This window comes from Rhinolophus ferrumequinum, chromosome 22, assembly GCF_004115265.2.
Source record: "Rhinolophus ferrumequinum isolate MPI-CBG mRhiFer1 chromosome 22, mRhiFer1_v1.p, whole genome shotgun sequence".
NCBI lineage: Eukaryota > Metazoa > Chordata > Mammalia > Chiroptera > Rhinolophidae > Rhinolophus > Rhinolophus ferrumequinum.
The window spans coordinates 47,190,447-47,216,809 of NC_046305.1; the positions used below are offsets into that span (position 1 = coordinate 47,190,447).

The following is a 26,363-nucleotide window of genomic DNA, read 5'->3' on the forward strand; positions in this document are numbered from 1 at the left end:
TCAGATTCCCTGAGCATCTCGATTCTTTTATCTGTAAGATGTGTTGATTGGCATATATCTCATTGTGCTCCGCCGGGAATTCAGTAACAAATACACATGCTAGAAGCCGTTTGACTAGATAGACAGATCGGGTATGTCAGTCAGAAGGCATGTTAGTTAGGTGACACTGTCACTATCCATTCCAAGCACTGTTTGGGATAGAGGCAGTGTGAACTTTGAAGTCCACGTGTTCTTGCTTTTAGTTTGGATATGGGTACCAGGGGTATGGATAACCTAGTCTTCAGATATTCAGAGCCCAGTGACAAGCGTCACCTACTATAAGATTCCCTCTGTAACTTCAACAGTTACTCTAGTGTTTTTTGTTTCTGAGTCTAAGCCTAGCAGAGCCACCTAATTGTGTCTTGAGTAGGTGTTCCTATAACAGTGAGATGCTATGGATGTGAGGTGGATGCAGCAAAAGTTGGAACACTGTCCTGATGGGCTGGAATATATCAGACACGCATCCTAAACCCCAGCCCTGGCTGGGGTGGGAATTTCTCCTGGATTCATGGAAGTAGCATTCTGGTGACTATCTCAGGCTCATGTGTATTTTAGTTACAGTGAGTCAGTTTTTTAAGGTCTGGAGATGACATGGTGGGTCCTTGGACCCTCTACCAATGGGCAACACCCCACAAAGTGGTGATCTAATTGAGGTGCTGGCATGTGAGTTCTGCCCAAGTCAGCCAGCCTTCCATGTGACAGCAGCACTGCTAGGTTTTCTTTTCAGAGCCTCCCGCCTACTTCAGCAGACCTGGGCAAGGACGCAGTGAGGTAATAAATGCTTTATAAGCCGTGGAGTGCCATACAGTGCTAGTGTTATTGCTGTGGGACCAGGTCTGGGGATGAGAATACAACAGCCGCATGGGTGCAGCTGAAAGAACCAGATGGGGAACATCTGTCACCAAAGCGCAACGTTGCTGACCACCCAGTTTACAAGGCATTTCTGATGTGGCAGAACTGCCATCATGGAAAGTTTCTAGTTTGACTTCTCTTTAGCAGTGTTGATCCAAAAAGGGCATTCCTGTGCGTGCCACGGCTGGATGGCATCCTGGGTCCTCCAAAAGCCCCACCCAGGATGCCTGTGGTCATGCAGCCAGTATGAACAGTGGTCGGCAGAAGGCCACCTTTGTGGGACATGGCCCTTTTCTCCAGCAGTCATGACTTGCAGTGGCTGTGTAGGAATCCCGGGTGTTACCTCTCTGTCACTGTCTTACCCAACGAAGTGGCTTTCAGCAGGGCTCAACACGGACGCCAGATTGTCCTGTGCTCATAGGATAACCATGGAGACTCCAGTGCTCAGCGTGGCCTCTGGTATCTGAAACCTTGATGCCTCGAGAGAACTGGGTTTACAAAGTGGGATATTGGGCTGCTATTTACTATGTAGCTTGTAGCCCTAGGAAAAGGCAGACACAATTAAACAGCATACCTGCAGGCCCAAAAAAATTATAATAGGAATTTAGAATTCCCAGACATATAACCTAGATTAAAGTGTGCTCGTAAATGAAAATGAAATTAGGGCCAAATATGATCAGTAGCTAGGGGATGGAGATGGGCCTGAAAGAACAGCCTAACTCCTAGGGGAGGAACAGGGAGAGAGACATGCAGCTACACAGTGTCTTGACTAGCTGGAGTCCTTTCTCCCAGAATCCTTAGCTGAATCTTAGTGAAGGTAGGGATTATATATGAAAGTGAAGATGGGGAGAATACTTTTACTGCTGAATTATTTATCCATTATTTCAAAAAACTATATGAAATGTGCCAGGCGTTTCTGGGTACCGAAAATATAAGGATAAGCAAAACCAAGACCAATCCCTGTCCTCCTAAGGCACAATTGTAGTCTAGGAGGGAAGGCCACAGGTATTAATCACATCATCGTGTGTGTCTGTCCTGAGTGCAACAGTGGAGAGGTACGTGTAGCTGGGACGGCAGAGAACAGGGATTTGACCTAGTCAGGGCAGACTTCTTTGAAGAAGTGATGAGGGAATTGAAATCAATATGTAGAAGCCAACAAGGCCAAGAGGGACAGGCATCGTCCTACAGTCTGCTTTTAATTACAGTAGCATTCAGCTTTGCCCGTCCACCTGTTAGCCGACACAAACCTAACACACGGGGGTACGTCCTCTAATAAAGCTCAGTGACTTGCCTTCCAGAGCTTAGAGAATGGGTGGGCTGACAGGTCCATGCGTGTGTTTGTTATCCAAGAAGCCAAGGTGTTTATCCTCTTACAACATCCCAGAGGACGGAGGCTGTCATTGTGGTTCATTTTTCTTCCCTGTGAACTCCCGAGCTATAACTTAACCTCATAACACTACCTCGTGCTGACGCTTCAGTGCTCACGACTCAAAGGTGATTTCTGAAGCACTTTGTGACACTGGGGACAACTTGTAAATCCTCAAACTTCTTTTCTTCCTCACCTTGGGCTCTGCAGATCACTCTGACTTTGCCAGGTCTTTCAGCTGGCAGGATGGTTAAATTGAATTGAATTTAGAGTGCACTGTAGGGCAGGCCAAGGAACAGGGCCACCCCCTCCCCTGCCCCCACCTCCACCACCACCTGCACAGACTTCCTTAATGTTTGTAATGGAATTGTTACCATTAATATTGTTTGAAGTCTAAGCATTTGCCAAAACCTGGATGTCTTATAGACATTTCTGTTGCAGTATAATTCCATCTACAATAGCGTTACCCGATTACCAAAGGCTTTTTCCAACTGAAATAAATGATAAGCTTTTTATCCTGAGTTCTGAAATCTGATTCATTAAAAGACGTGTGGCGTCGGGAATGATGTAATACAACAAGCTTCATGCCAAGTGATTCTCTCGATGTCTGAGGTTAACTGGAAAATTCAAGGCTGGTCCCTAAGGTACATTTAATTTATCCAACAAGTTTGAGGGAAGGCCAAGATTTTTTTCCAAGTGGCATTTGGTTGAACGACAAATATTGGAGTTTGAGGGAAGGGAAGTCTGGCTTGTAGAAAGATACTAAGGAGATCCAAACTAAAAATTCTACCAATTAGGTCTTTATTCATTCAACAAAATGTTGATTAAGCCTCTAGTATGTGTGCCAGGAACTGTCCTACACGGAAACAATATAGTTAATAAATGTCAAATCTCTGCCTTCCTAGAGCTTAGTTTAGTATCAGAGGACAGACAATAAACACAGAATAATATGGTAGATGGCGATGAAGCCGAGTAAGGGTGCTAAGGAGTCCTGGGGTGGGGGGTGTTGCTATTTACACAGGGTGTTGAGTTCGGGCTCTCTCCAGTGAGATATTTAACGTGGGAGCAGATACCTGGGGAAAACGAGTGAATCGTGTTGGTATCTGTGAGAAGGCCATTGTAGTTGGAGGGGTGATAAGGTCACAAAACAGAGGACTTGGGGATTCTGAGGAGCCCCAAGCAGTCAGTTTGGCTAGAATAGCACGATGGGGGATGGGTCGGAAATGAGAGAAGAGCAGGGATCCAGGTCATGCAGGTGTAAAGACTGGCTTTGTTCTGAGTAAGATGAGAGGCCATTGGAAGGTGTTAAGCAGAAGAGTGACGTGATCTGAGGTGTATTTTTCCTTTAACTTTATTGGGGTGACAATGGTTAGTAAAATTACATAGGTTTCAAATGTACAATTCTCTAATACATCATCTATATATCACATTGTGTGCTCACCACCCAGACTCAGTTCTTCCGTCACGTATATTTGGTCCCTTTACCCTCATCTCCCACCCCCATCCCCGTTACCCTCTGGTAACCACTAAATTGTTGTCTGTGTCTATGAGTTTTTGTTTATTTGTCTGGCTTCTTCCTTTGCTGTGGTGTTTTCAAAGGACCTCTCTGCCTGTGAGTGGAGAAGGGAGCACAGGAGGGGAAGGGTGGAAGCAGAGAGACAAGGTAGAAGGCAGACTCCAGGTGAGAAGTCCTGGTTTTGGAGGCCGGGATGGGGGCGGTGGCGTAGAGCAGAGCTCAGCAGACGCGTTTTGAAGGGATGGCTGGTCGGATCCGCCAGTGGACTGGATGTGGTGCGTGATGTTCCCAAGACTTGACTCCAGCACCTAGCAGGGCGGATTTGGACTTCCCTTGTAAAGAGATGGAGAGGCCTGAGGAGAAATAGTTTGGTGGTAGAGGCAGGTGGAAAGAAAGTTGGAAATGGCGAGTTCTGTTTGGACATTTTAAACTTGAGACGCCTGTGATATACCCAGGTGGAGACGTTAAATCAGGTATTGGATGTGTTCCTTTGGGATTTGGAGGTGGAAATAAATTTGGGAGTCATCAGTATAAAAACGGTATTTAAAGTCACAAGAGGATAGGCTCATCTAGGAGTGGGAGGAAATAGGAATGCAAGAACTGACCCTTCGGGCTCTGCAGTGCGGAGAGGCTGGAGAGAGAAGTCAGGAGGAACTGGCAAAGAAGACTGAGAAGGAAAAGTCAGTGAGATAGGAGAATTACGAGAGTGATGCCACAAAAACCAAAAGAAGATGTTTCATGGAAGGTGAATGTGATCCGCTGTGTCCTTCCTCCCCCAAGAATTCTCTTTCAAGTCTACCAGCGAAGCGGCTGTGCTCTGGGAGTCAAAGCTTCTCGTTAACTTCCTAGTAACAGACAAAAGTGAAGAGGACTCTAAAACACAAAGGGCGCTGAGAGATGTGAGGCGGACGAGGGTACCCTCGATCCCCTGGCAGGAGATGAACTGCAGAAAATGTCTGAGCGTCTGTGTCAGCACCAGTCCCCTTCATTGGCTGACTACTGGTGTGCCCTTACCAATAGCAATCTTCTAGTCTTTGCTGGGGGTGGAGGGTACAAGATGAACATGGCACGGAGGTGGAAGAGGGGGACCTCCACCTAAACAGCAAGGTCAGTATAATCCATTTAAAGAGCGTGTGCTGGCGAAAAGTGCGTAAGATGAAAGGAGGTTTTTATTTCCGAGGGAAATATCTAACAGCTCAGGGAGAAATAAGAAAGGTTTATTATCAAACACTGAGGAGCCAGACTACCCCCGCTATCTCTACGTTTCAGCAGCACAGGTACCTCCATACCTGTACAAGACAGGCGGCCTCCCCGGGTGCAGAAAGCACTGCCAACCCATCGTTAAGACAAAGAATACAGTGGGCGTCTCTTGTGCTCAACCGTCCACACATACAATCAGTGAGTGACTCACGAAAAGTACTTGAACTCGAGAGTATAGCTAAGGCACTTTGTTTTTAATTCTCAGTTTCTTGAGACTTCATCGGGGTCTGGGGGTCTTCTGGGAATCTGAGGTCGTGCTGGCTGCAGCTTCACAGGCTGACCCAGGCAACGTCAGAGCGCCACGGTCCTGAGCAGACTCCTTGCTGAGCTCGGCCCACTTGCCCACGTACATTCTGACTTCTCGGTGAACTTCCCACAGCATGACCAGTGGGGACGACCTGGGTGACCTTTGTGGCCATGGCCACAGCCTAGGTACCCACCTGCATGGTACACGGAGGAGAGAGAAGAGCACCATCAGCAGCTGTCGTGGAAACAGCACCTGGCAACATTTTGACTCACCGATGTGAGAACATCTAATAAAAACCTGGCGAGAAGAACAGGTTACCGGACCCCTCTCCAGTCAGGACTCCCAGGACTGATGACAGCAAATCACTTAAGGTTTAGCTGCAGGTCTGAGAAGAGTGTTATTTTAACACTCTGCTAACTCAAGGAGATGAACTGGTTTGGATTTGAAGTGGAATAAAAGAGAAGGGTAGAGAAGTGGAAATAAAAAAGAAGGTAGATCCTGGAAGGTTTACATCAAAGGGTGCGAGAGCCTGTCTTAAGGCCACCATTAGAGCAAGGACACGACAGAATACTTGAAAAAAATGACGTCTCTTGCCTGAGCTGAGACAAGAGCCAGACCTTGTTCAGTTGGTTTAATCATCTACTCCCCCATCCCTGCCTTGTTTGGACCGTCTTGAACATGTTCAAAGGAACTAGATGGGTTAACATTTTGTTACACTGTCAGGATGCTGGAAAAGGTAGTCACAGAAACTGAGCACCCGGGGAGAAGCACGGGGCTGATGGGACTGGTGACCTGTATCAAAACGGCAAGCGCCCAGAACTTTGAAGTTTGCTTTCAATTTTCAGAACAACAAAGAAGCTTGAAACGGGACTTTTAGAACTGTGGCGTTTATGTGCACAGATTGTAGTCTCGAAACAAAGCCTGAGTTCGACTACTGCAAACGTAGTGGCTGTGTGCTGCCGGGAGATGGGCCCGGAGGGGAGGGACTTTGGAGAGCGCCTGGTCCCCTCACCTGGCATGGTGCCTCCACAGGCGCAGCGAGCAGTTTTCTGGCCTCCGCTGGAGCAGAATGTGCAGCAGTGAAACACGCCTGTGTGCGAGCGGTGCCTTTTCCTCACGGTCACAGTGAACGGCGAGCCCTTCGGTGTTCAGACCAAGAGCAAAGAACAGCAGCGTATGAGTCAACAGGGACGAGCTGAGCATCCCAGGTGCTAAATGGAGTGTAAGTCAGAGGGAGGGGGCCAGCAGCTGGGGGCTAATAACTGCCTCGCTGGGTGCTCGGCTGGATGGGCCAGACACAAATGCAGTGACAGTCAAGGCGTGTGGGCTACGCCTTTGGCACGTCAGCCACCTGATACACAGTAAACCCAAGCTGCTTTCACATCACTGACTTCTGTCTCTGTCTTCTCCATTCTTGATGAATCTCGGGTAATTAGTAGAGCGTCTTAACCACAAGACTAGGACGTCCTGTGTCCTGTGGTCCTTACTCCAATTTCTCAGACACACACCACCCCTAACACTGAGCTAGCTTCTTCCCTTCCACCCCTGCATCCTGGGCGTACCTATTTACCCAGCCACTTATTCTGGGACGGTGCAGGGATGTGCAAGGGAGAAAGGTCAAGAGTGTGTGCTAATAATTCTCCAATTAGAAACTACCTGTCCCCTTTCCTTCAAGGATAGCATCCATTCTCCAATTTCTTGTTAAAGAATAAATACTACGTGTCCCTATGTGAGAACCATGCAGTCTGCGAAAGCTGAGTTTGGCACCTTAGTAACCTTCCAAATGTGAAATCTCTCTTCTTTTAAAGAGTTTACAAACTATTTTAAAAACAACTTGGTGTTCACAGAAGTGGGGTCAGGTTCTGGTTTTGCCCTGCAGGTACTGTGGATTCTGGCAAGTTTGGTTTCTCAGTCTAATTGCACGAGCATCCCTATGCCTGGATGGTCTGGCAGAAAATGGAAACAACGTATGCAAACACCTCGCCCACTCCAGGGCTGCAATGAGGCAAGCCACAAGTGGCCAGGAATCTGAGCCTTCCTACAGCACAGACTAAGCCAGCCTAACATCCCGACATTGGGTATTTTGTTGGCCCTGTCGGAGTTGATTTCTTGTTGGGGGAAACCTCTGACATTTGAGTACAAATGTCACAGAGATTCTGCTGAACATGTTGAGTATGACCTGATTTAAAATAATTCACAATCTCTAACCAGAAAGTGTTACAGTTGTCTGTGGAGGTGGTGCAGTAAGCATGGTACCAGATACACATATAGGTCTGTAAACAGTAGGGGATTACATGGGCAGGTGGTTAGGCAGATAGGTGACAGGGCAGGTGAGAGAAGAGGGCATCCCTCTCCCAGTTGTGTCCTAGGACGTCCACGCCGGGTCATAGTCTGAACAAAGCTGGAAAATCCTGAACTAGATTTATGTTTTTTGAATGTGTACTCTTGTCTGCTGGTAGACTGTCCCCCGTGATTCAAGTATCTTTCCCAAATTAAGCGTTCCAACAAGCCACCTGGGAGAATGATAAACTGCAAGCGTAATTGCCGGGAGGTGAAATAGGGCTGGAGAGCTCTGGTGGCCATCAGCTTCCTCTAGTAAGAATTAGAGTCACAAAACCTGGCCCATTTCTAAAGTGAAGGGAAGTAAGAAAGAAGAGAATCCTATTTAGTCCCTGTCTCCGGCTGATCCCATGAGAAATGTCTCCACATCCTAAGGTGACAGAAGCCGGGGCGCCAGGTGAAAGGGGCTCAGGGAAGCACATGCACAGGTCTTACCTGCACATGCCGCTCTTTGATGCAGACCAGAACAGTGTAGATGCCAGGCTCCTTGGGAGTGTAGGAAATGGAGTATGTCCCGTCCTTGTTGTCTTGCACCACCGTTCTCACTGGACTGCACAGAGATAAGAGTTCTAAGCCGCGCACTGTCCCAAGCCGGCTCCAGCCGCCCACTGTCTTAGGATGTAAACTCTACACCATTAAGTTCAATCTCAAGCAGATGCTTCTTCTACTTGTCTTGGATATTAATTTCACAACAGAAGGGAAGCAACATAAATGCTACTTTAACCTGATGTACAGATGACTTCCTCAAAAACATTCCTGTGTGCTTCGATCGGCTTCCGTTGTACCTCCCTCCTCTCTCTAATTCCAGAATCACAACTCTGCGCCCAGCACAGTTTAGTAGCCAAGTGGGGCTGAATTTTGAGAAGGGCCCCATTCAGTCTAAAATAAAATATTTTTTCAGTCTGTTCAAAGCTTGGGGTGAAGACAATCTGAGGGGCAGATCAGACCTTTGGGAAAAAATTGAATATAGGCCTAAAACCCACGCAAGAAAACACATCTGGGCCAGCTGCTCCAATCACATTTTTTAATAGCATCGTGGGGAGAGGAGGTAACTACAGCAGTTAACATCCCCCCGATTGCAAAGGACCTCAAGTTTCCAGTTTCGTCACTGCTTTTGCCCCGTGACACCTGACTGTGTAGTACTAACCTGTCTTTCTTATCGTTGGGGACCACTGTGACCCGAATGTCGTCTCCTCCCCTGCCCATGCTCTCTCCTGCTGCATCCTTACAGAACAGGGTGAAAGAGGCGGTCTGTTTCTCCCGAGCTCTGTGGAGATCTGCCGAAGATAAACACTCAGCCCTCACCTCGAGGGCCAACTGCAGGGACTGTGCCCCAGAGCGGACACCATCTTGCTTCTTCTCTTTGGAACAAGAGGTTGTGCTTCCTGTTGACTAAACGCCCCTGCTCCCTTTCTTTTCTCCTCCCGTCTGTCTCCCCAAGCATACCTCTGGGAGTCCCTCTTCATGAGCCTGGTGGTCTCAGCCAGCAGCTGCTCTTGGATCACATAGGATCCTGGACCTTAACTTCAGCCCTAAGGAAGCTTTGAGAATACTCAGGACTGATCTAAGTATTTAGAGAAGAAAACCTCTAGACCCTGTGAGAGAGGTTGGGAAACCCCACGCTACACTCATGGAGCGCAGATCCTGCTGGATAGATGTGGGGTACAGCTGACCAGCTTGGCCCCTTCATCTGTGAGGATCTCCTTAGTGTGGTAGCTCACGCCAGGGTGGGGGTTCTCAATAGCGACAGCCTAGTCCAGCAGTCCTATGACACAGGGCTTCTTAGCCTGTATGGGGGCTCGTGAACTACTGGGAGGTCTCCGGAGAGGTGTATGGGCTAAGGATCTGAAATTGTATGCCGCAGACAGTGGGTGTTCCTTGGGGAGAGTCGTTCTCAGAGGGATCTGTGACCTCCACTTACCAACTCCTGGGCCAGAGTGAGGAGGACTCTAGGATATAATTTTCCTGTCAGGACTGATCGATGAAATATATGTTTGCACAACGTGCTTCCTTTAGGAATAGAACACTGTGGTCAAAAGAAATTGTTTTTCCCCCTACTGAATGACATGTCTACCATATTCTTTCAAATGCGAATGATACGTGGCCTGCCTGAGCCAAAATGGACACAGAAGAAGGGAAAGCCCAATCTCCTCTTCAGAACTTGGTCCAGGCCGTCTGGGGCCTGCCAGCCTCTGAGCACTCAGGCTTTCGCCCTGCCCTGCAGTCTGCTGTTGGCATCTCTGGGCACTGTCTCTGCTCTGCCATCTGATAGAAACAACTCCTTGGTAGTTACTATACTTCTCAGCTGGAAAAGGATCAAGCCTCGCCCGGGAAGGGACAGGAACTGTAGCCTGACCAGAGAAATCAGAAAAGGGGCGGGGGGGGTCCCTGTCCTTTACTTGAGATCGCTGTGTGTCTCCTTTGGCAAGCTGGTCCGTGGGAGCTCTTCCTAGCTGAAAAAGCCACGCATCTCTACACCTCGTGTCCCTGTCCACCGTCCCCTCACCGCCAGCGGGCAGTGCCTTCCTACCTTCTCCTTGAAGGACACACTTGGCCGGGTCGACCTCCTGGGTGCTGATGGCCCCGTAGACTTCATAGCCGCGGCACCGGCCTGCTTTCTTGTGAGGGGAGAAGCGTATCCTGCTGTCCACGCCGGGGCAGGCGCTGTATTCGACCTGGTTCAGCTTGGTGAGCCGCTCCACCACCACCCCCTTGGTGATGAGGATCTCCAGGTCCGAGCCACTGGTCAGCAGGTGCTCGGTGAACTCCACTCCCGTCCTCATGTCTGCCAGCAGCTGCTCCAGCTGCGCCTTCTGCAGCTGCAGGGCGTTCTCCTTCTGGACCCGGATGTCTTCCAGCTGCTTCAGCAGCTTGTCCCGATGCTCCTCGATGGCCCTGATGTAGCCCTCTGAGAAGGTGTGGACATCGGCTGCCACGGCCTCCACTCGCTCCTGGAGGGCCCTCTGTGTCTCTGGGATCTGGGCCAGCGCCGCCTCCAGGGCCTCCACACGGGGCTGGGTGCCCCTGAGCAGCTCCCGCACAGAGTCCCCGTGCTTGTGGATCACATTGCCCGTGAAGTCACAGGGGTGCTCCCGGTGCTCCCCCACCACGCAGTCCCTGCACACGGGCCGGTCACACAGCTCACAGAACAGCCTCAGCTCCTCTGCAGGGTGAGCGGGACACAGGATGGCTTTCCCTACCCGGCTGTAGCCTTTCAGGTCCACCATGGTGTGGTGAGCCGTTTTCTTCTGTCGCCTAGGGGCAAGCAGAGTCAGGAACAGGAAATGAGGGAACCATTCTAGTTGGAAAACGTCCCGACTTTTCAGAGCATGGGCTCTGAAGTCAAACCTGAGTTCAGTTCTCCTTGTGTTAACGTCTTACTAAATACATGATCCCCTCTAATTCCAGTTCCTCGTCTGTGTAGTGGGGACAATACCTCCTGCAGAGGCTGTTGTACAGAATAAATGATAGTAGACGAGGGCTCACATGACTTTCCAAAAGGTTGCAACACTAAGGCTACCTCCTAGAACTTTCCCCAATGAGTTAATTTGGCAAGTTTAGACAAGTGCCACAGCCTACTCCAGCAAGCTACAGGTGAGAGCAAGGTGAAAACCCAGCACCAAGAGACAAACTGTGCCACATGGCACGGCGGTAAACCCCAGGCAATTGAAAAGCAGCTAGCTGGCCCCAACAAAAAGTCTCCCTCAGCTTTCATCTAAGATTTGGGTAGAGCATTTCCTTTGACCAGTGTCTACATCACCCAGAGCGACAAGCTAGAAATTTCCTCAACAAAAGTCATCAACATTATTAGAAAGAGGGATATGGTCAGTAGACTCAAAGTTCTTTTAATTCCTTTTCTGTAGCCCTTTAAAGATTCAGGGAAATCCCTAGGAAACCCCAGTGACTGCTGTAGCAAGTTGAAGCTTATGTGCCTGTTCTGGCACTAAAAGAGTGGCTGGTAAGAAAACAGGGCCAGCTGTTTAGCTGGCAGCAAGGCAGTGACAATTATCAGTTAAAAATAGACTGAAGACTACTAACTTGAGACTAACTTGTTCTGGTGGTGAGGCCAGAGAAAAATGGAAGGCAGAACGTAAAAACTACTTTAGGCGAATCCTAAAACCTTGGCCGTTTTATATTCTGATGATCTGGGGTGGGGAAGAGGGTTGAGAAGGGACAAAGAGGGCTTCAGATGACAAACTTCCCCAAATGCCATAAAAGACAATCTGCACCCCAGTGAGCTCCTAGCAGCCCACCTCCCCAAGTCCCCAAGTAAGTAGGGCACGCGGCAAAGGCTGAGGTGGGGCCCTGCCAACCAGCACCTTACACTGGGAAGGCAGCATGGATTAGAAAGAGCACAGAATGCGGTCAGATCTGGACTTAAAATTCGGTTGTGTTACACGCTACTTACCAGGTGTGGGACTTCGGCAAATTACATATCACCGTGCTTATTTCCTCAAATAATAAATGGGGGTGAAAACAGTGCGTGCTTTCCTATAAAAGGTGCAAGGATCAAATGAGATCGAGGCAGAGGCTATGCTCTTCTATTCCTTCTGCTTCTCCAGCACCTAGTGCAATTGTTCACTATACAAACGACTGAGGATCCCAGATCACTGAGTGTGCTTTGCAAACTGGAAAGGACTATGCAAACCTTTGATGCTGTTATTAGTACGGGTAATAACCGGCTTCAGGAGTTAACTACCACTCTAGAGTATTTGCTGTCACATCCTAGTTTAGTCTTTGACCTTCCGTGGCATTTGAGAAAGCTTTGCTTTCCATCTGTTCACCAAGGGATTTCTCTCTCTTGACCCTTTGTACGCTGCTCATATGCCACACCAGGTGGGGGTATCCCATCTTTACCTATGAGCCTGGCAGCAGAAGTGGCAGAGATTGGCTTTGCAGGTCTGACATCGCTTCTCCACTTCCCTGTCGCTGCACAGGTCACACACCAGGCCCTGGCCTTCCCCGCGCAGACTCTCCAGCATCACGTCATTCATGGCCAGGTGGTCTACGGTTAAAGCCTTCACTCCACCCCTGGGCAGGTCCACCTGAGCGTCACATACCGGACAGAGAATGCCGATCTGGGGCTGCAGGCTGTGTGCCTCGAGTTCCTGGAATAGCGGCCCCTCAGAACTTGTGTCAGATTCTCCCCCTCGGATGTCCACTACTGAGAAGGGTTCCAGCTGCTCCAGACACGTGGTGCAAACTGTGTGCAAACATGGCAAGAGCCTGGGGGCTTGGAAAAGCCCCATGCACAAAGGGCAGTGAGTCTTGCCTGAGTTCCCAAGGGCAGTCCCACTGGGGAGTTTGCCCACGAAGCCCAGCAGCGGTTTTCTGTTTTCTGACATATTCCCCACGTTTGTGCCCAGTATCAGTAGAGGCCCTGGGCAGTTCTATAATGAAGTAGTAGGTGATTAAGCCCACCCAAAGAGAAAGTTTCCAGAACTTGAACAGAGACCATGGGGACTCTCTCTTCAGCAAATCAAAGGGCAAAGGGGAAGAAGAGGATTCCCCAAAGGAACCACCCAGAGATCCGCTCAGGAGCGCCCGCTCCTTTCCACGGCATCCCATACCAGACACGACCACGCCCTCCCCTGCCCCCCAAGTCCTCCTCCCGGAAGCGTTTCCAGGTCCAGGTTCCAGCTATTCCTGTTGCCACCTCCTGGACCCCTGCACATCTCGCGCCCTCCACTACCATCCCCCCCTTCCCGCCGCCCGCCCCATTGGGCCGGCACCCGACACGCGACAAGTGCCACCCTCGCCCCCGCGTGATGAGATGGGGGGGGCCTCCCGCTCCTTCCCTCGACCCGGCCCTTCGGGGAGGGTACACGGCAGGCGAGGATGCTGCGAGTCCCCGCCGAGTCCTCCTCGGTTGCCAGCGCCTCCCCAGGCCTCAGCCCTAGAAGCCTAAAGACTCTGGCCCCTGCTCGCACCAATCCCAGCCCAGGTGCCCAGGTCTACTCAGGCGAGTCCAATCACCGTCCGAGAGGGGCGGCCCTCGCGGCTGGTGACACCACCAGCATCCAATAAGCTCTGGAAATCCCACATCTTCGCCCGTCCTCTCAGGCTGGGAGGGGCGGGACCAAACTAAGGGCTAGACGTGGGACGGCTGGAGGGCTCGGGCCTCGCTGGGAGCGAAAGAGCCAGGCGGGGAGTGAGCGGCATAGTATAACCAGCGTCACCATGTCACGGGGACTGTCTCTCTAATCTCTGTGGCGACCAGAGAGGCCAGGGGACCACTTTTTAAGCCGCGCTGAGGCGTCGGGGACGGTCTCCTTTCCGGCCTCGGATTGGGCCCAGGAACCAAACCGGGCTCTCCCATTGGTGGGTGGCGCTGTCAGTTGGCCGGAGCTCAGCCCACGGCATGCTGGGAGTTGTCTCCCCCGCTTATTTTAGTTCTGGAAGCCCGCAGGCCTAGCGTACTGGCTACGAGGATTTAGGCGGCTCGTCGGCTCCTGGCGTTTTCCGGGGCTAAGGACCCCTGAGGCCTTATTTCTGGGACCCGTGGAATCGGGGGCCGGCATGGAGGCCTTCGTGTGGCCAGAACCGGGGAGCTCCCGATTCCCTTGGGGCTGGAGAAGCCGCTGTGTCACCCAACGGGGCAAGGGGGTGCAGATGACCTCAAGGGTTGTCACCCAGAATTCTGCAGTTATACGTAACAGAAACGGAGCAGGTTTGTCCCGCTGTTTTCATCAGTCAATCGAGGAGGGCCCCGTGACTGGTCACAATGGGGTAGTGGAAGATGCCAAGGAGAGAACACCTTGGGCCCCCTTTGTAATGTAATGTATGTCTTCTTTTTAAAGTGTTTTTACCAGGAGTCTCCTCGTTCGGCCTGGGAGCCAAAATTTCAGAAAGGGTAGCACTTAGCTCCTTACCCTCCACTGTCCTCCTTATCTCCGGCTGCTGACGCCTGTCTAGGATGGTCGATTTTCTCACTGTTTGCTTCGTTCCTAACCTTCCCTACGTGATTTGGACCCAATGAACAGCTGTTTCATCAATGTCTTCCTTATCCATTTAATACCATAGGCCCGGTGCCTACCAGCCTAAGCTTTAAAAAATAAGAAAATCTGGAAAAAAAAAAAAACCCAAAACAAAACCAAAACTTTGTAAACTTGTCGAATACAAAAATATTTAGCCAGTTCCAAAATACATGGAAATGTTTAGCCATTTCCAAAATATATATGCCAATGAGTCAAAATGCCACTTTTATATAAAAATTACATGGGGTTTCCAAAAGTAAGGATGCCTGCAAAGGTCTTAAAATAGTCCTTACCTCGATTTCTTCAGCTTGCTCTCTCCACACCGGCCCTGATTCAGAATCTGCTTTCTCCACTCCAGTGTGCTGGAGTAAGTCACAAAAACCGTGCAGACTTGGGCTCGCTATATATTCTTGCTCTGAACTTGATCTCAATTGTCCCTGATGCTTGCTGATGCTTTGTTTCATCTCTTATTCATGTTCTCACATTTCCCGTGGCAGGTGTTCCAAGCTTCTCTTGTTTAAAAAAGTGCTTTATAATTTACACGTGCATTATCTCATTTAATCTTACCAATTCCATGAGGATAGCCTCAAGGAAGTCCGGTGGCCAGGCTAAGGTAATACATCTGAGACCCTCTACCCTTTCCTCCCAGCTTTGTAAGCATCTCAGTAGGCTTTTTTTTTTTTTTTTTTAAATGTGTTTTGAGATAAAGCATCTCCGCCTTTAACTGAGTGAGAAAAGCAAGGCTATCTGGAAAACTCCCTCACTTTCTACTGAAAAATCCGATTCATCACATCTCCTCTCATCCCTCTCCTGACTGCCTTTCTTCTGTTCCAAGGTTAACCTTACCTCAAGACCATTGCTCTTTAATCCCAACCGTTCCTGCCTCCTCAAAACCTCGCTGCTTTTACATTTTCAATCAGTCCTTTCCTAGTATGTTGTTCTGCCAAGAATTATGATCGAGTCCTAAAGGGGACAAATTACTTGTGTGACTGTCAGCACTACATTCTCTAAAGAGTAGTCTCGCTCTCTAGAGCTTTCATCGTTATCTTCCCATTATGACCGTCACCACCCGTTTGTTTCCTCCCCCAAATAAACTAACTTTGGACTCCTTTTTCCTATGGAAACGTTTTGTAGAGCGCAAGTGATGTGGTCACTAGCCTTTTCCCAGGACACTCTTTAGTATTTAGCGTTCTTACGTACTTCTTCATCCTTAAAACCTGCTGCCTTCTTGACTTCTAAAATTCTCTCCTCTCCTGGCCTTCTAATTTCTAATCTCTTGGGCTGCCTCACAGTCTCTTTCCTCACTCGTTCCCCTTCCTCCGCTTACCCCTTTTCTCTCTCCATTTCCTTTTATGCAGACGATTTCCAGGTCCGCACTTGCAGTATTGACCAATCCCCTGAGCTTTGGGCACAACCATCTATTATAAATGTGTCCCCATCCCTTTAAGCCCCACGTATCTGAAACTTCACTGAACTTTTTCGCTCACTATGTTTGGTGCTCTCTGAATTTTATTCTCTCAAGGATTTCCTCCTCCCCGCCCTCCAGCCTGAAACCTTATAGTGTTCCTGGCCTTCTTTCTCTTTTTCCATATCTAGTCAGGTACCGATTTCTTTCCATCCCCACTGCCAACACTTCACTGTGTAGAATTTTAGGATGATACCAGGTCTTTATCAGCCTCACCTCCAGTATTACAGTAATGTCTGAAGGATCCCTGCCCTCCATGTTTTTTCAATCTCTTCAAATTAATGGTAAAAACATGGTACAAGTCAGTCTTCATTCTAAAAGCTTCAGTAGCTCCCTGACTCTATAGGATAAAATCAGGATTTCTTAATAGGTCCATAAAACTGGCCTCTTAATTATTCCCTAAATATTGCCAAGCACACTTCTTAGTCTTTGCCAATTTTGTCTGCAGAATTTGTTCGCCTTTTATTATGTAAACCTACCTGTCTTTTTATGTCAGGCCTGCTTCACACTACCTCCTCGAAACTTTCCCTATTACTTCCAGGCTCCAGATTTGAGTGCCAATAGCTCTTTTGCCTACACTTTTCATTTTTCAGTTTGTGTTACATCGTGGTATTAAGTGTTTTTACTATGTATGTATACATGTTTGCATGTGTAAATGTATTTACACATACGCACTCGTGCACACACACATCTATATTCTTTATTTCTCTATTAAGATGAAACACCCTTGGCAACTAACCTAGTGCTGACACAGTAGACATCTAATAAAGACTTATTATCGATGAGGCAGGGAATGATGATTTCAAATAAAGGAGAACAATCAAGAGTACATGCAACCCAGGGTTTTGTGTATCATGCCTTTGAAAGAAGGGGGACCGTAAGTGATATGGGGTGAGACGATGGGAGAGGATTAGAGATTCTCCTTTCCCAGCAATAGTTCAGGGTTTTAGTCCATGGTTCACATGCGCCTTCATCTTTCCGCGGACCCCAGGCAGCAAATAGTTACAGGGAGGTACAGAAGTCATGGGATCAGAGGACCAGGACTGATGAGAATGATCAGGTCCGTCAAGGTGTCTGAAGAATTTCAACCCACTCCTGCAGCCCAAGACAGGAAAAGGACCAACAGCAAGGAGGCTAGGAAGGAAACAGGAAACGAGGGAAAATGTCTGGATTGGACATTTTGCTTCATCTACACCATCAGGGACTAAAGCAATATATAGAAAGTGAACCAGAGAGCTATGTCCGATTTATCTCTCGCCATTACTCCATCACTCACCATCCTGCCTTGTTTCAAAGGCAGGAGTATCGTGTCTCCCAAGATTTTTGCTCTGAAGCCCAGCCTCACCTGCCTCCTCCTCCGCTGTCTTCATCCTGTCCCTTCTGGTGGATCTTGCTTTTAGCTCACACCCACGCTGAAGTCTCTCCTACCCTATGCTCCTCTCTAGCTCTTGATTTGTCTCCGCCTCTTAAAAAGAATAATAGTCTGCACTTGTTTCTCCAATTCCCCTCACATTTCACTCCCAAACAGTACAATTTGGCTTTTGCTGTCCCCAGTTCCTCTGAAATTGCTTTTGCCGAAGTCTCTAATAACTTCTACTTGCTAAATCCGGTGGATACTTTTCAGTTACTATCTAACAGAATTTGCTATAGCTTTGCCATTGACAAGTTTCTTCTTAAAACTTGATCCTCCCTTGGTTGCCATAACACGGTTCTTGATTTTTCTTCCACTTCCTGCCTCTCTAACCACTCCGTTCTTTTCTCCCTGCAGTGCACTACTTCTTAAAAAAAACCTCTTCGTCCTTCCTTGGTGGTTGTAGGATTTGGAGGTGATGTATATAAAGCACCCGCTTTTTTCATATGGGAGTTCCTTTTACTGTTATTATTATTACCCAAATCGTATCTCTGAATTTACTCCTTCTCTTCCATCCACACTATTCCTGCTTTAGCTCAAGTTCTTATACTTTGTTTGCATTGCTAATGAATGTCTCAATGTCCAATCCATTCTCTATAATCCTCTTAGAGATCTTTCTGAAATTCCAATTTGATTATGAGCTTCAGTGGGTTCTCCCTGAAAATAAGACCTAGCTGGACAATCAGCTCTAATGCGTCTTGTGGAGCAAAACTTAATATAAGACCTGGTGTTATATAAGATATGGCATGATATGATATGATATGACCAGGTCTTATATAAAACCGGGTATTAGATTAGATTAGATTAGATTATATAAAACCCGAAATTATATTATATTATATTATATTATATTATATTATATTATATTATATTATATTATATTATATTATATAAGACCTGGTCTTATATTATAGTAAAATAAGACTGGGTCTTATATTAATTTTTGCTCCAAAAGACGCATTAGAGCTGATTGTCCGGCTAGGCCTTATTTTTGGGGAAACACGGTAGTACCTTCATTTATCCATCAAATATCCTTTAAGCACCTGGAATATGTTTCCCCAAATGTCTTCTGGCTTGCTCCCCACTAGAATAGTAGGTTCCATGAGGGCAGGGACTTCTAGCCCTGTGCCAGGATATGTCATTGTGTAGAACAAGCACACATCCTTGTTCTCGTGGTAATTATCTTTTGTAGGGGCTTGCCTTGACTCTGCCTCTGCCAACCCTGCCAACCCCATTTCTTGCACTGCCCCACCCTGACCCTGGCATGCACCTAGAACCTTCAGCCTCTCTTACGATTGTACAAGACATTTACTTTGCTTAGGACATCTCAGCCCCTCTCTCTTTTGCCCAATTAGTCTCTACCTATCTTCAAAGCTCAGTGTGCAGGCATGACTCCACCGACCCAAGTCTTCATTAGGTGCCCCCCTCTGTGTGGTACCGAAGGCACTCTGTGATGACCGCTATTTTGTCTTCACCATTCTGCATTTCATTTTATACTTGCTTGTCTGATTCTGGCCCCTGCCCTCCCAGCACCCCTCCCCTCCTACCCCGAGAACTCTTAAGGACAAGGAACCACGTTGTGTGTCTGTATCTCTAACCCTGGGCACGGTGTCTGAAACGTGGTATGGTTTAATAAATGTTTGCTGAGTGAATAAATCAAGAGGTATGTTGAATTTCTAAGAAATGGGTCCTAAGGACCAGACACATGACCAGAGAAATGTATTGTTCGTTTCAGACAGATTTTTGCCTTCTGATTTTGAGTCTGGTTCCTAAAACACAGGCTTTAGTGCCATCTAGTGGAAGTAGCTGTAATAAAAAGCTCTGTTGCTGATAAAGTTTGAACGGTGCACATTCCTGTTCTTTTTTTTTTTTTGAACTGAGACAGAGAGGGAGAAGTTGGTTACATTACAGTAGGGATGCTTTGATTTTTATCTGAAACCTCACTACCCTGAGATGATTCTAACTCTGAGATCTCACAAGTATAAATAGTCCCTTCTAACTGATATTTTGTGACAAATGGGCGACTCTTCAGCTTTGAGAAGGTGTAGGATGAAATGGCTAGAATGACCCGAACTTTGGAGCTCTCCTTGTGTAACTGCTTTTAGGTCGGACTGGAATGAAACAAGATGTAAGGTCCATTGTTCCCTACCCTTTCCGAAGAAAATTCTCCATCGTCTTACCCAGGATCCTCTAGCTCTTCTCACTGGACTCCTAGTTGTCTGACCAAATACACTGCCGGGACCCCAGACACCCTGCAGCTGGTGTAGGCAGGAAGCTGCCCCCAACCTTAATTGGTTTGGCATAAATATAAGCTATTAGACTATTTACACTTACTGTACACTCTTTTCACCCCTTTCTGTGAATTCCTTTTTCTATGTTTATCAAGTAATAAAGCTCATTATTAACCTTTTTTTGAGATAAATGTTTTAAGAAGCACCTGATATGTTCATGTATTTATTTTTAAAAATTACTGTGGATAAGTGCTTTGGGGTTACACGGTCTTTTATATAAATTTTATCTTCCATAGAAAATATACATAAATAAAATGGGTAATAATATAAAGAAAATGGCACCATTAGAGATGAGGTTTTGTGCTGCCTGTGGTGATAATTCGCGTGATTAAAATTAGAGCAGCGGTTTGCAGTGCTCATGCCTTGGTGCTAGAGAATGGATCATAAAAGGCATTTTGCACTTTTTATAATATTGCGTTATAATTTACATATTCTATTTCTGTCCCCTTAGGATTCTTCCAGTATTTATATTTAATGAACATGGCAACTTGCAAGATCAATCATGAAAATTTTGATTTGGAAGAGACCCTTTGTCTGGAATATGCTTGCCCCAGATAGCTTCACGGCTTGTAAGTCTCTGATGGCAAGAACGACTGTCTGTTGAATTCTCTGTGTATCCACAGTATGTATGCCTGGCCCATAATTGGAGCGCAGTAAATATTTATTAAATGGTTGTATGAGAAAATCGAGGCACAGCTAGGTTAAGACTTGGGTCTAAGGTTGCACATGAAGTTACTGGCAGAACTGGGGCAAGAATCCATGCTTCTGCCTCCTACTCCCTTGAGCGGTTTTCATGTAACACCTTGTCTCTAAGAAGTCCTGTTTCTAGTCCAGGCCCCTGTGTCTCCTGCCCTGGACCCTTGGCTTTGAAAGGACCTCCCCTGCCCTTTTCCTGTCACATTCTTTCCTGGGGGCTAAGGAATTCTAAGAGTACATCTCCCCCCACCCTCAACCCACTCCCCAACACACACACATTCCAGACTAGGTTCTAGCTGCCAGGGATGCTTGAACTTCCTGATAAATAGCCCGAAGCCCCCTGCCAGGGCCTGCAGGCTCTTCTCTAGGTGTAGACAGAATAAGTGTGTACACACCTAGGGCTCAGTGGTCAAACGGCAGCTGTTGGGGGTGGTGGAGCCTGGTCAAGTTTGGTGGGGAACCCACACGCGCGTGAAAGTCCCTTCCATTTGGAGGGAAAGCAGACCGTGGACTGGATGCCTCTGGTTCTCTTGTTCATGTCCCCTAAAATGGTAGGGGTGGGCCTACCTCCACAATCACCCTGGCTCTCCCCACGTATTAAATATCATTTAATCCAATGCTACATGAATACCTGTATTGTGCCAGACACTGTGATAGATATTTCCAAATATATTTTGTCATTGAAATGTTATTCTTACTTAGGAAGGCTCAGAAGTAACTTGCCTCAGGACCCACAACTAATAAGGTGCAGAGCTGAATGCAATACCCAGTATCAGGAAGTGTTAAGTACTCTCACTTATCATAACACTAGAGTTTGTGTGTGTGTGTGTGTGTGTGTACATACATATGTGTGTATATACATATTTTTTCATTGAGACGAATAATGTTTGATAAAAAAATGAGAACAATTTAAAATAGTGTAAGTAAATAGTAAATTTGCCATGCCAGGCTCTGAGTCAGGAAAAGCCAGTTAATTTTTTTGTTGAGGATACCCATATATTTTACAACTTACCACTTTTGAACTTTTTTTTTTTTTTTGGAAAACTTTAGATAGAAGCCATACACACGTGGACAGAACAGTATACTGAACCCCCAAGTACCCATCACCCAGCTTCACCAGTTAACAAGCAGCATTCTGTCAGTCTTGTTTCATGTATTTACATAACTTTTACCTTTATTATCATTTTTTCTTTGTTGGGGTGAATCCTAACTGAATCCTAGATATGTCATTTTATTAAATTATACTAGGATTATATTAAAATGCTTATTTGAAAGGTTTAAATTAATGACGGAAAATATTTTGACTTTTCATGTAGATGTCTTAATTTTTAAAATGCCATGAACAGTTAATACAAATTTTATTTATTTTAGTTTTTAATTTTCTCCTTTATTTCAAAGAGGACTCAGATGAGAGTTAAGCGTTTAATAATGATTTTTCTGACTATAAATGAAACTTATATGAATGCATTCTGTTTTATATCGTGCTGTTTTCTTTGTAAGATTCTGTGGGACTGCATTTTTTTTTTTTTTTTGCGCTATAGTCAGTCCACTTTCTATTTTTTCCTTTCCCTTCTTTTGGAAGAGCTGTTCGAAATGGTAAGCAAATTAATGCCTTCTTTCCCCCTCACTTCTCTGAGTGCTAGAACCTGGAAATGATGAATATAAAAGGCAGACTATGATTCAACGTAGGGCCTTTTCTAATTCAAATGACTGCTAACTTTTCTGAGCTAACATGCACCCACATCTTGGTAACAGCACTTAGAGCATGAATAGATTATACTATATCATGGCATGTAGAGAAGTCTATGCATTAGTTCCAGGATTGTTGCTAGGAAATATATTATAAATAAACAACGTTGCCAGTGGCAAGGAAATATAAATTATCTCACCAACTGAGGCAAGCCTAATGATTTATTTCTCTATTGACAGCAACTGTCTTTTTCCTAAGTACCTATTTTCTAGGTAGCATTTAAATCAGCACTGCATTTTAATAAATTCTTTTTTTTTTTGCACAGTGTGCAGGACCTCAAAGCTTTGTCTCCTGTTATTAATGAGGAGTCCATGGTGTTTTCAGGGAACTCTGGTGTGATAAATCCCTTCTGTTGGCCAGTGTTCCAGGCCTCTGTTTTAGACAGAGTCCCATCAAGAGAATCTTTAGAGTGATACCATGTGGAGGGCTGGGCTAGGGAGGGGCTTGCAGGAAGTGTGGGACTGAGTATCTATCTGTATGAGAGGAGCCGAGAGGCAGTGGCGGGGTGGAAAGGAGATTCAGGCACTTGTCTGGAAGCTGCAATTGCTTGCGTAGAAAACACGTTTTTCTCAAATACGTGTCCAGGGTGGCTTGGTGCTGCCACTGCTCTAGCCTGGTGCTGTCCTCTCTGGGAGCCACCAGCCATATGGGGCTTTTGAGCACTTGAAATGTGGTCAATCCGAATTAGAAATGGTGTACGTGTAAAATGTATGCTGGTTTTCAAAGATTTATTATGAAAAATGAATGTAAAATATCTCATTAATAATGTTTTCTGTTGATTGCCTATTGATATCATATATATTAAAAATATATATATTTTAATACATACACTTGATTATTCTGAGTAGTTTTTGATTCACGGTACAACTGAGCAGAAATTGTAGAATTCTCATCTGTCCCCTCTCTCCACACGGCACAGCCTCTCCCGCCATCAATATCCTGTTCCAGGGACTTGCATCTGTTATCATCAGTAAACCAACATGGACACGTAAGTATCACGCAAAGTCCGTACTTTACATTAGGGTTCACTCTTGGTCTTACACATTCCATGGGCTTGGACTAATGTCTAATGAATGACATTATGGTGTCAAACAGAATGGTTTTACTGCCCTGGAACTCCCCTGGGCTTCACCTATTCATCTCTTCCTCCCCCAAACCCTTGGTAGCCCCTGATCTTTTTACTAGAATGTCATAGAGTTGGAATCATACAGTAGGTAGCCTTTGCAGACTGGCTTCTTTCACTTAGTAATATGCCTTTAAGGGTCCTCCATATCTTTTGGGGGCTCGATAGCTCATTGCTTTTCAGCACTGAATAATATTCCCATGTATGGATGGACCGCAGTTTATTTATCTAAGTGATAATCTATTAAATAAAAATAAAATCTATGATTAAAATTATTTTCACTTGTTCCTTTTTATTTTTTTAATGTGGCGTCTACATTAAAATTACACAGACTGCTCACATTACATTTCTACAGGTAACGCTGCTCTAGATCGGGGTAAAACAGTATTATCGGGAGAGTTTATCTTCAGTACAAACTGCTCATTTCAGCACCTGCCTAAGTTTCGCTGCCTCCTGCAAGGAACGTTCTCCTTCTCCAGGTCTTGCCTGTCTTGGTTTGGTCCCTCTCTGCTGCCCCTAAACTACTTGGGATTGCCTCCCCCTACCCAACAGAAGCTTAACGTTATTTGGTGCATTTCGTCAGGACCCGGTGACAACTGACTGACTAGGTCTCTTACCACTGCGCTAGGTTCTCCGGAGCATGGAAACGTGCGGTATCTGTGGACAAGTGGCTCACAATAAAAAGGGTTTTCTTAGAAACAAAGCATTCTTAGCTGAAGCAAAGTGTTAGGAGTTAAACATTTGTGTTAGAGATCTTAGAATTTATCTTACTTTACATTTGTATAATTGGTTAGTATATTAATATTGTTTCTAAAATTAAATTGGAATAAGAGTTTATTCTGTTTCAATCTGATTTATTTCAGTATTGTGTTAGATCTGTTTATCTTCTCATGCATTCTCAGTGGGAGTGATGGTGCCTGTTACGGAGCAAACATTCAGTCTTGGGTATGAAAAAAATCTTACTCTTTATAGGGTGTGTGTGTGTGTGTGTGTGTGTGTGTGTGTACACAGTACAAAACCCGATATACAGTATATCAGTATATTAAAGTTTCCTGAGGGAGACAAATAGAAAAAAAAGGTCTGAAAATGTTCCTTAGGGGGTTGGTCATGAAAAAATAGGTTGAGAAACTCTGGTTTATCTGGACTAGGTATTCCTAGAGTGTGCACATAACACCAGCATGTTTTTACAACCAATTAGTCTGCAAGTTTCTCGAGGATGGAGAGGAGGAAAGACATAGAAAGATTTTACTACAGGTTGGGAAGAGGGAGCATCTGAAGAGTGTTAGAAATCTCTACCACCAATTGTTAATATTTTGCCAAGTTAATTGACTGATTAATTAATTAATTAATTAATTAATTAATTAATATTCCCTCTCCCTGCCATTATTGAGATGAAGAGTATATAGATATTTACTGCTCTATTTTTTCTGTGTTTTCTAGGTATGAATATTTGCAAAATTAAAGTTGGGGTAAAATGCCATTCTTCTCCATAGCCTATTTCTACCCACTCATGTACCCCCTATTGAACCACAATTTCTTGGTAGCATGTTTTCTCTCACCTTTGACCTTTTGCATATATTGCTCCTCTGCCTGGATATATCGTCTGGCTTCCCCTTCTTCCTTCATGCATAGCCTTTGCCTGGACAACTTCTAGAAGTCTTTTAAGGTTTCACTTCCTCCAGGAAGCCCTCCATGACCACCCAGCCCCACTCAACTCTAAGTTAAGAATCCTGCATATATTCCTTTTATTGTGATTGTCCTTATTTTTGCCCTTGTCATATAATATTATACTTGCACATTAAACTGGTCTGTCTTCACTGGACTATGAGTTCCTCAAAGGCAAGGATTATGAGTTATTCATCTTTATTATCCTCTGTGGTCACCACAGGGCCTCACACAACATTTATGAAATAAAGCAACAATACATTTTTCTATGAGATGCGTATTTGTTTTATGTAATTCCAATTAAAAGGGAAAAAAAAACCTTGATGTTTTATTTAGCTTGGAAAGCTTTATTGCTGATAACAGTATAATTTCAGGATAGACTTTTATAAATATTAAAAATAACTCCCAGATCGCTATTGTTAGCCCTGTAAAATTCTTGATGAACTGTCCCTGACAATCCCAGGAAAAATTGGTTGGTTGTTTCTCTCAGTTCCAACAGAGCTCTGTTTTTGCCTCTATATTAGAGCATTCTGGGGCGTGGAGTGGGGGATAGAAAGATAGGAGCCGAGAGTGTCGTTATTCAGGACTGTGGCGTTTAGTGAGAAATACGAATTCATGAGTGATGCTAATAGTTTTTCCTTAACAATTGTATCATTTTTTAAATAGTTTACAGTGCAATTTCACATAATTTATTCCTGACAAAAGCCCTGTGAAGTAGATACCATCTTTCCCCCCGAAAATAAGACCGGGTCTTATATTAATTTTTGCTCCAAAACACGCATTAGGGCATATGTTCACGGGATGTCTTATTTTTTCACGTACAACAATCCACATTTATTCAAATACAGTCATGTCATCTTCTGGAACATTGTCATCACGTATTAAGTGCGTCCGTCTGGCTGATGGTCTTAACTGGGGCTTATTTTCGGGGTAGGTCTTATTTTCGGGGAAACATGGTATTATTAACCCCATTTAAAGGATGCTGCTAATAAAAGTCAGAAGGTGCTATGAAGGGAAGAGGGTCTCTTTTTCATTTTCTAGACTTTAGGCATTTTCCCCATATCTGGGTTCCACCAATTTAAAATGTACAGCCCCCTTACCTGATTTCACACCTTTCCTTTATATAAAATTATGCAGGTACCACTCAGGCCGCAGCGTTACCCTTCGCCAGCAGGAACCACTGTCTAACGAAGAATGTCCTCCAGACTGAAAACCCCCGGGTGAAATGCATGAGATGAGGTAAGGTCAATTGTTTTTCTAACTTAGTAAATCTTTAGGTAGTTACCCAACCAAAGGCTATGTATGATTGCAGCTACATGACACGTGTGTGCGGTGGGCGAAGACTGGGAAGGCACGTACAGACAC

The 26,363-nt window shown here is 45.8% G+C and overlaps 1 protein-coding gene and 1 long non-coding RNA gene across 2 annotated transcripts; one reads left to right on the top strand and one right to left on the bottom strand.

The window, feature by feature from the left end:
* Positions 1–3,749: 3,749 nt before the first annotated feature.
* Positions 3,750–13,253, bottom strand: TRIM45 (tripartite motif containing 45). The gene is made up of 6 exons (XM_033093044.1): positions 12,478–13,253; positions 10,151–10,875; positions 8,768–8,897; positions 8,056–8,170; positions 6,293–6,419; positions 3,750–5,473 (listed from the first exon to the last, which is right to left on the bottom strand). Exons 1-6 carry the CDS (start codon positions 12,963–12,965, stop codon positions 5,325–5,327), a joined length of 1,734 nt encoding a protein of 577 aa, XP_032948935.1. The 5' UTR covers positions 12,966–13,253; the 3' UTR covers positions 3,750–5,324.
* A 776-nt stretch (positions 13,254–14,029) lies between these two features.
* Positions 14,030–26,237, top strand: LOC117014258 (uncharacterized). The gene is made up of 3 exons (XR_004421482.1): positions 14,030–14,290; positions 20,216–20,333; positions 26,136–26,237. It is a non-coding gene; the product is annotated as an uncharacterized LOC117014258 (long non-coding RNA).
* The last annotated feature ends 126 nt before the right edge of the window (positions 26,238–26,363 follow it).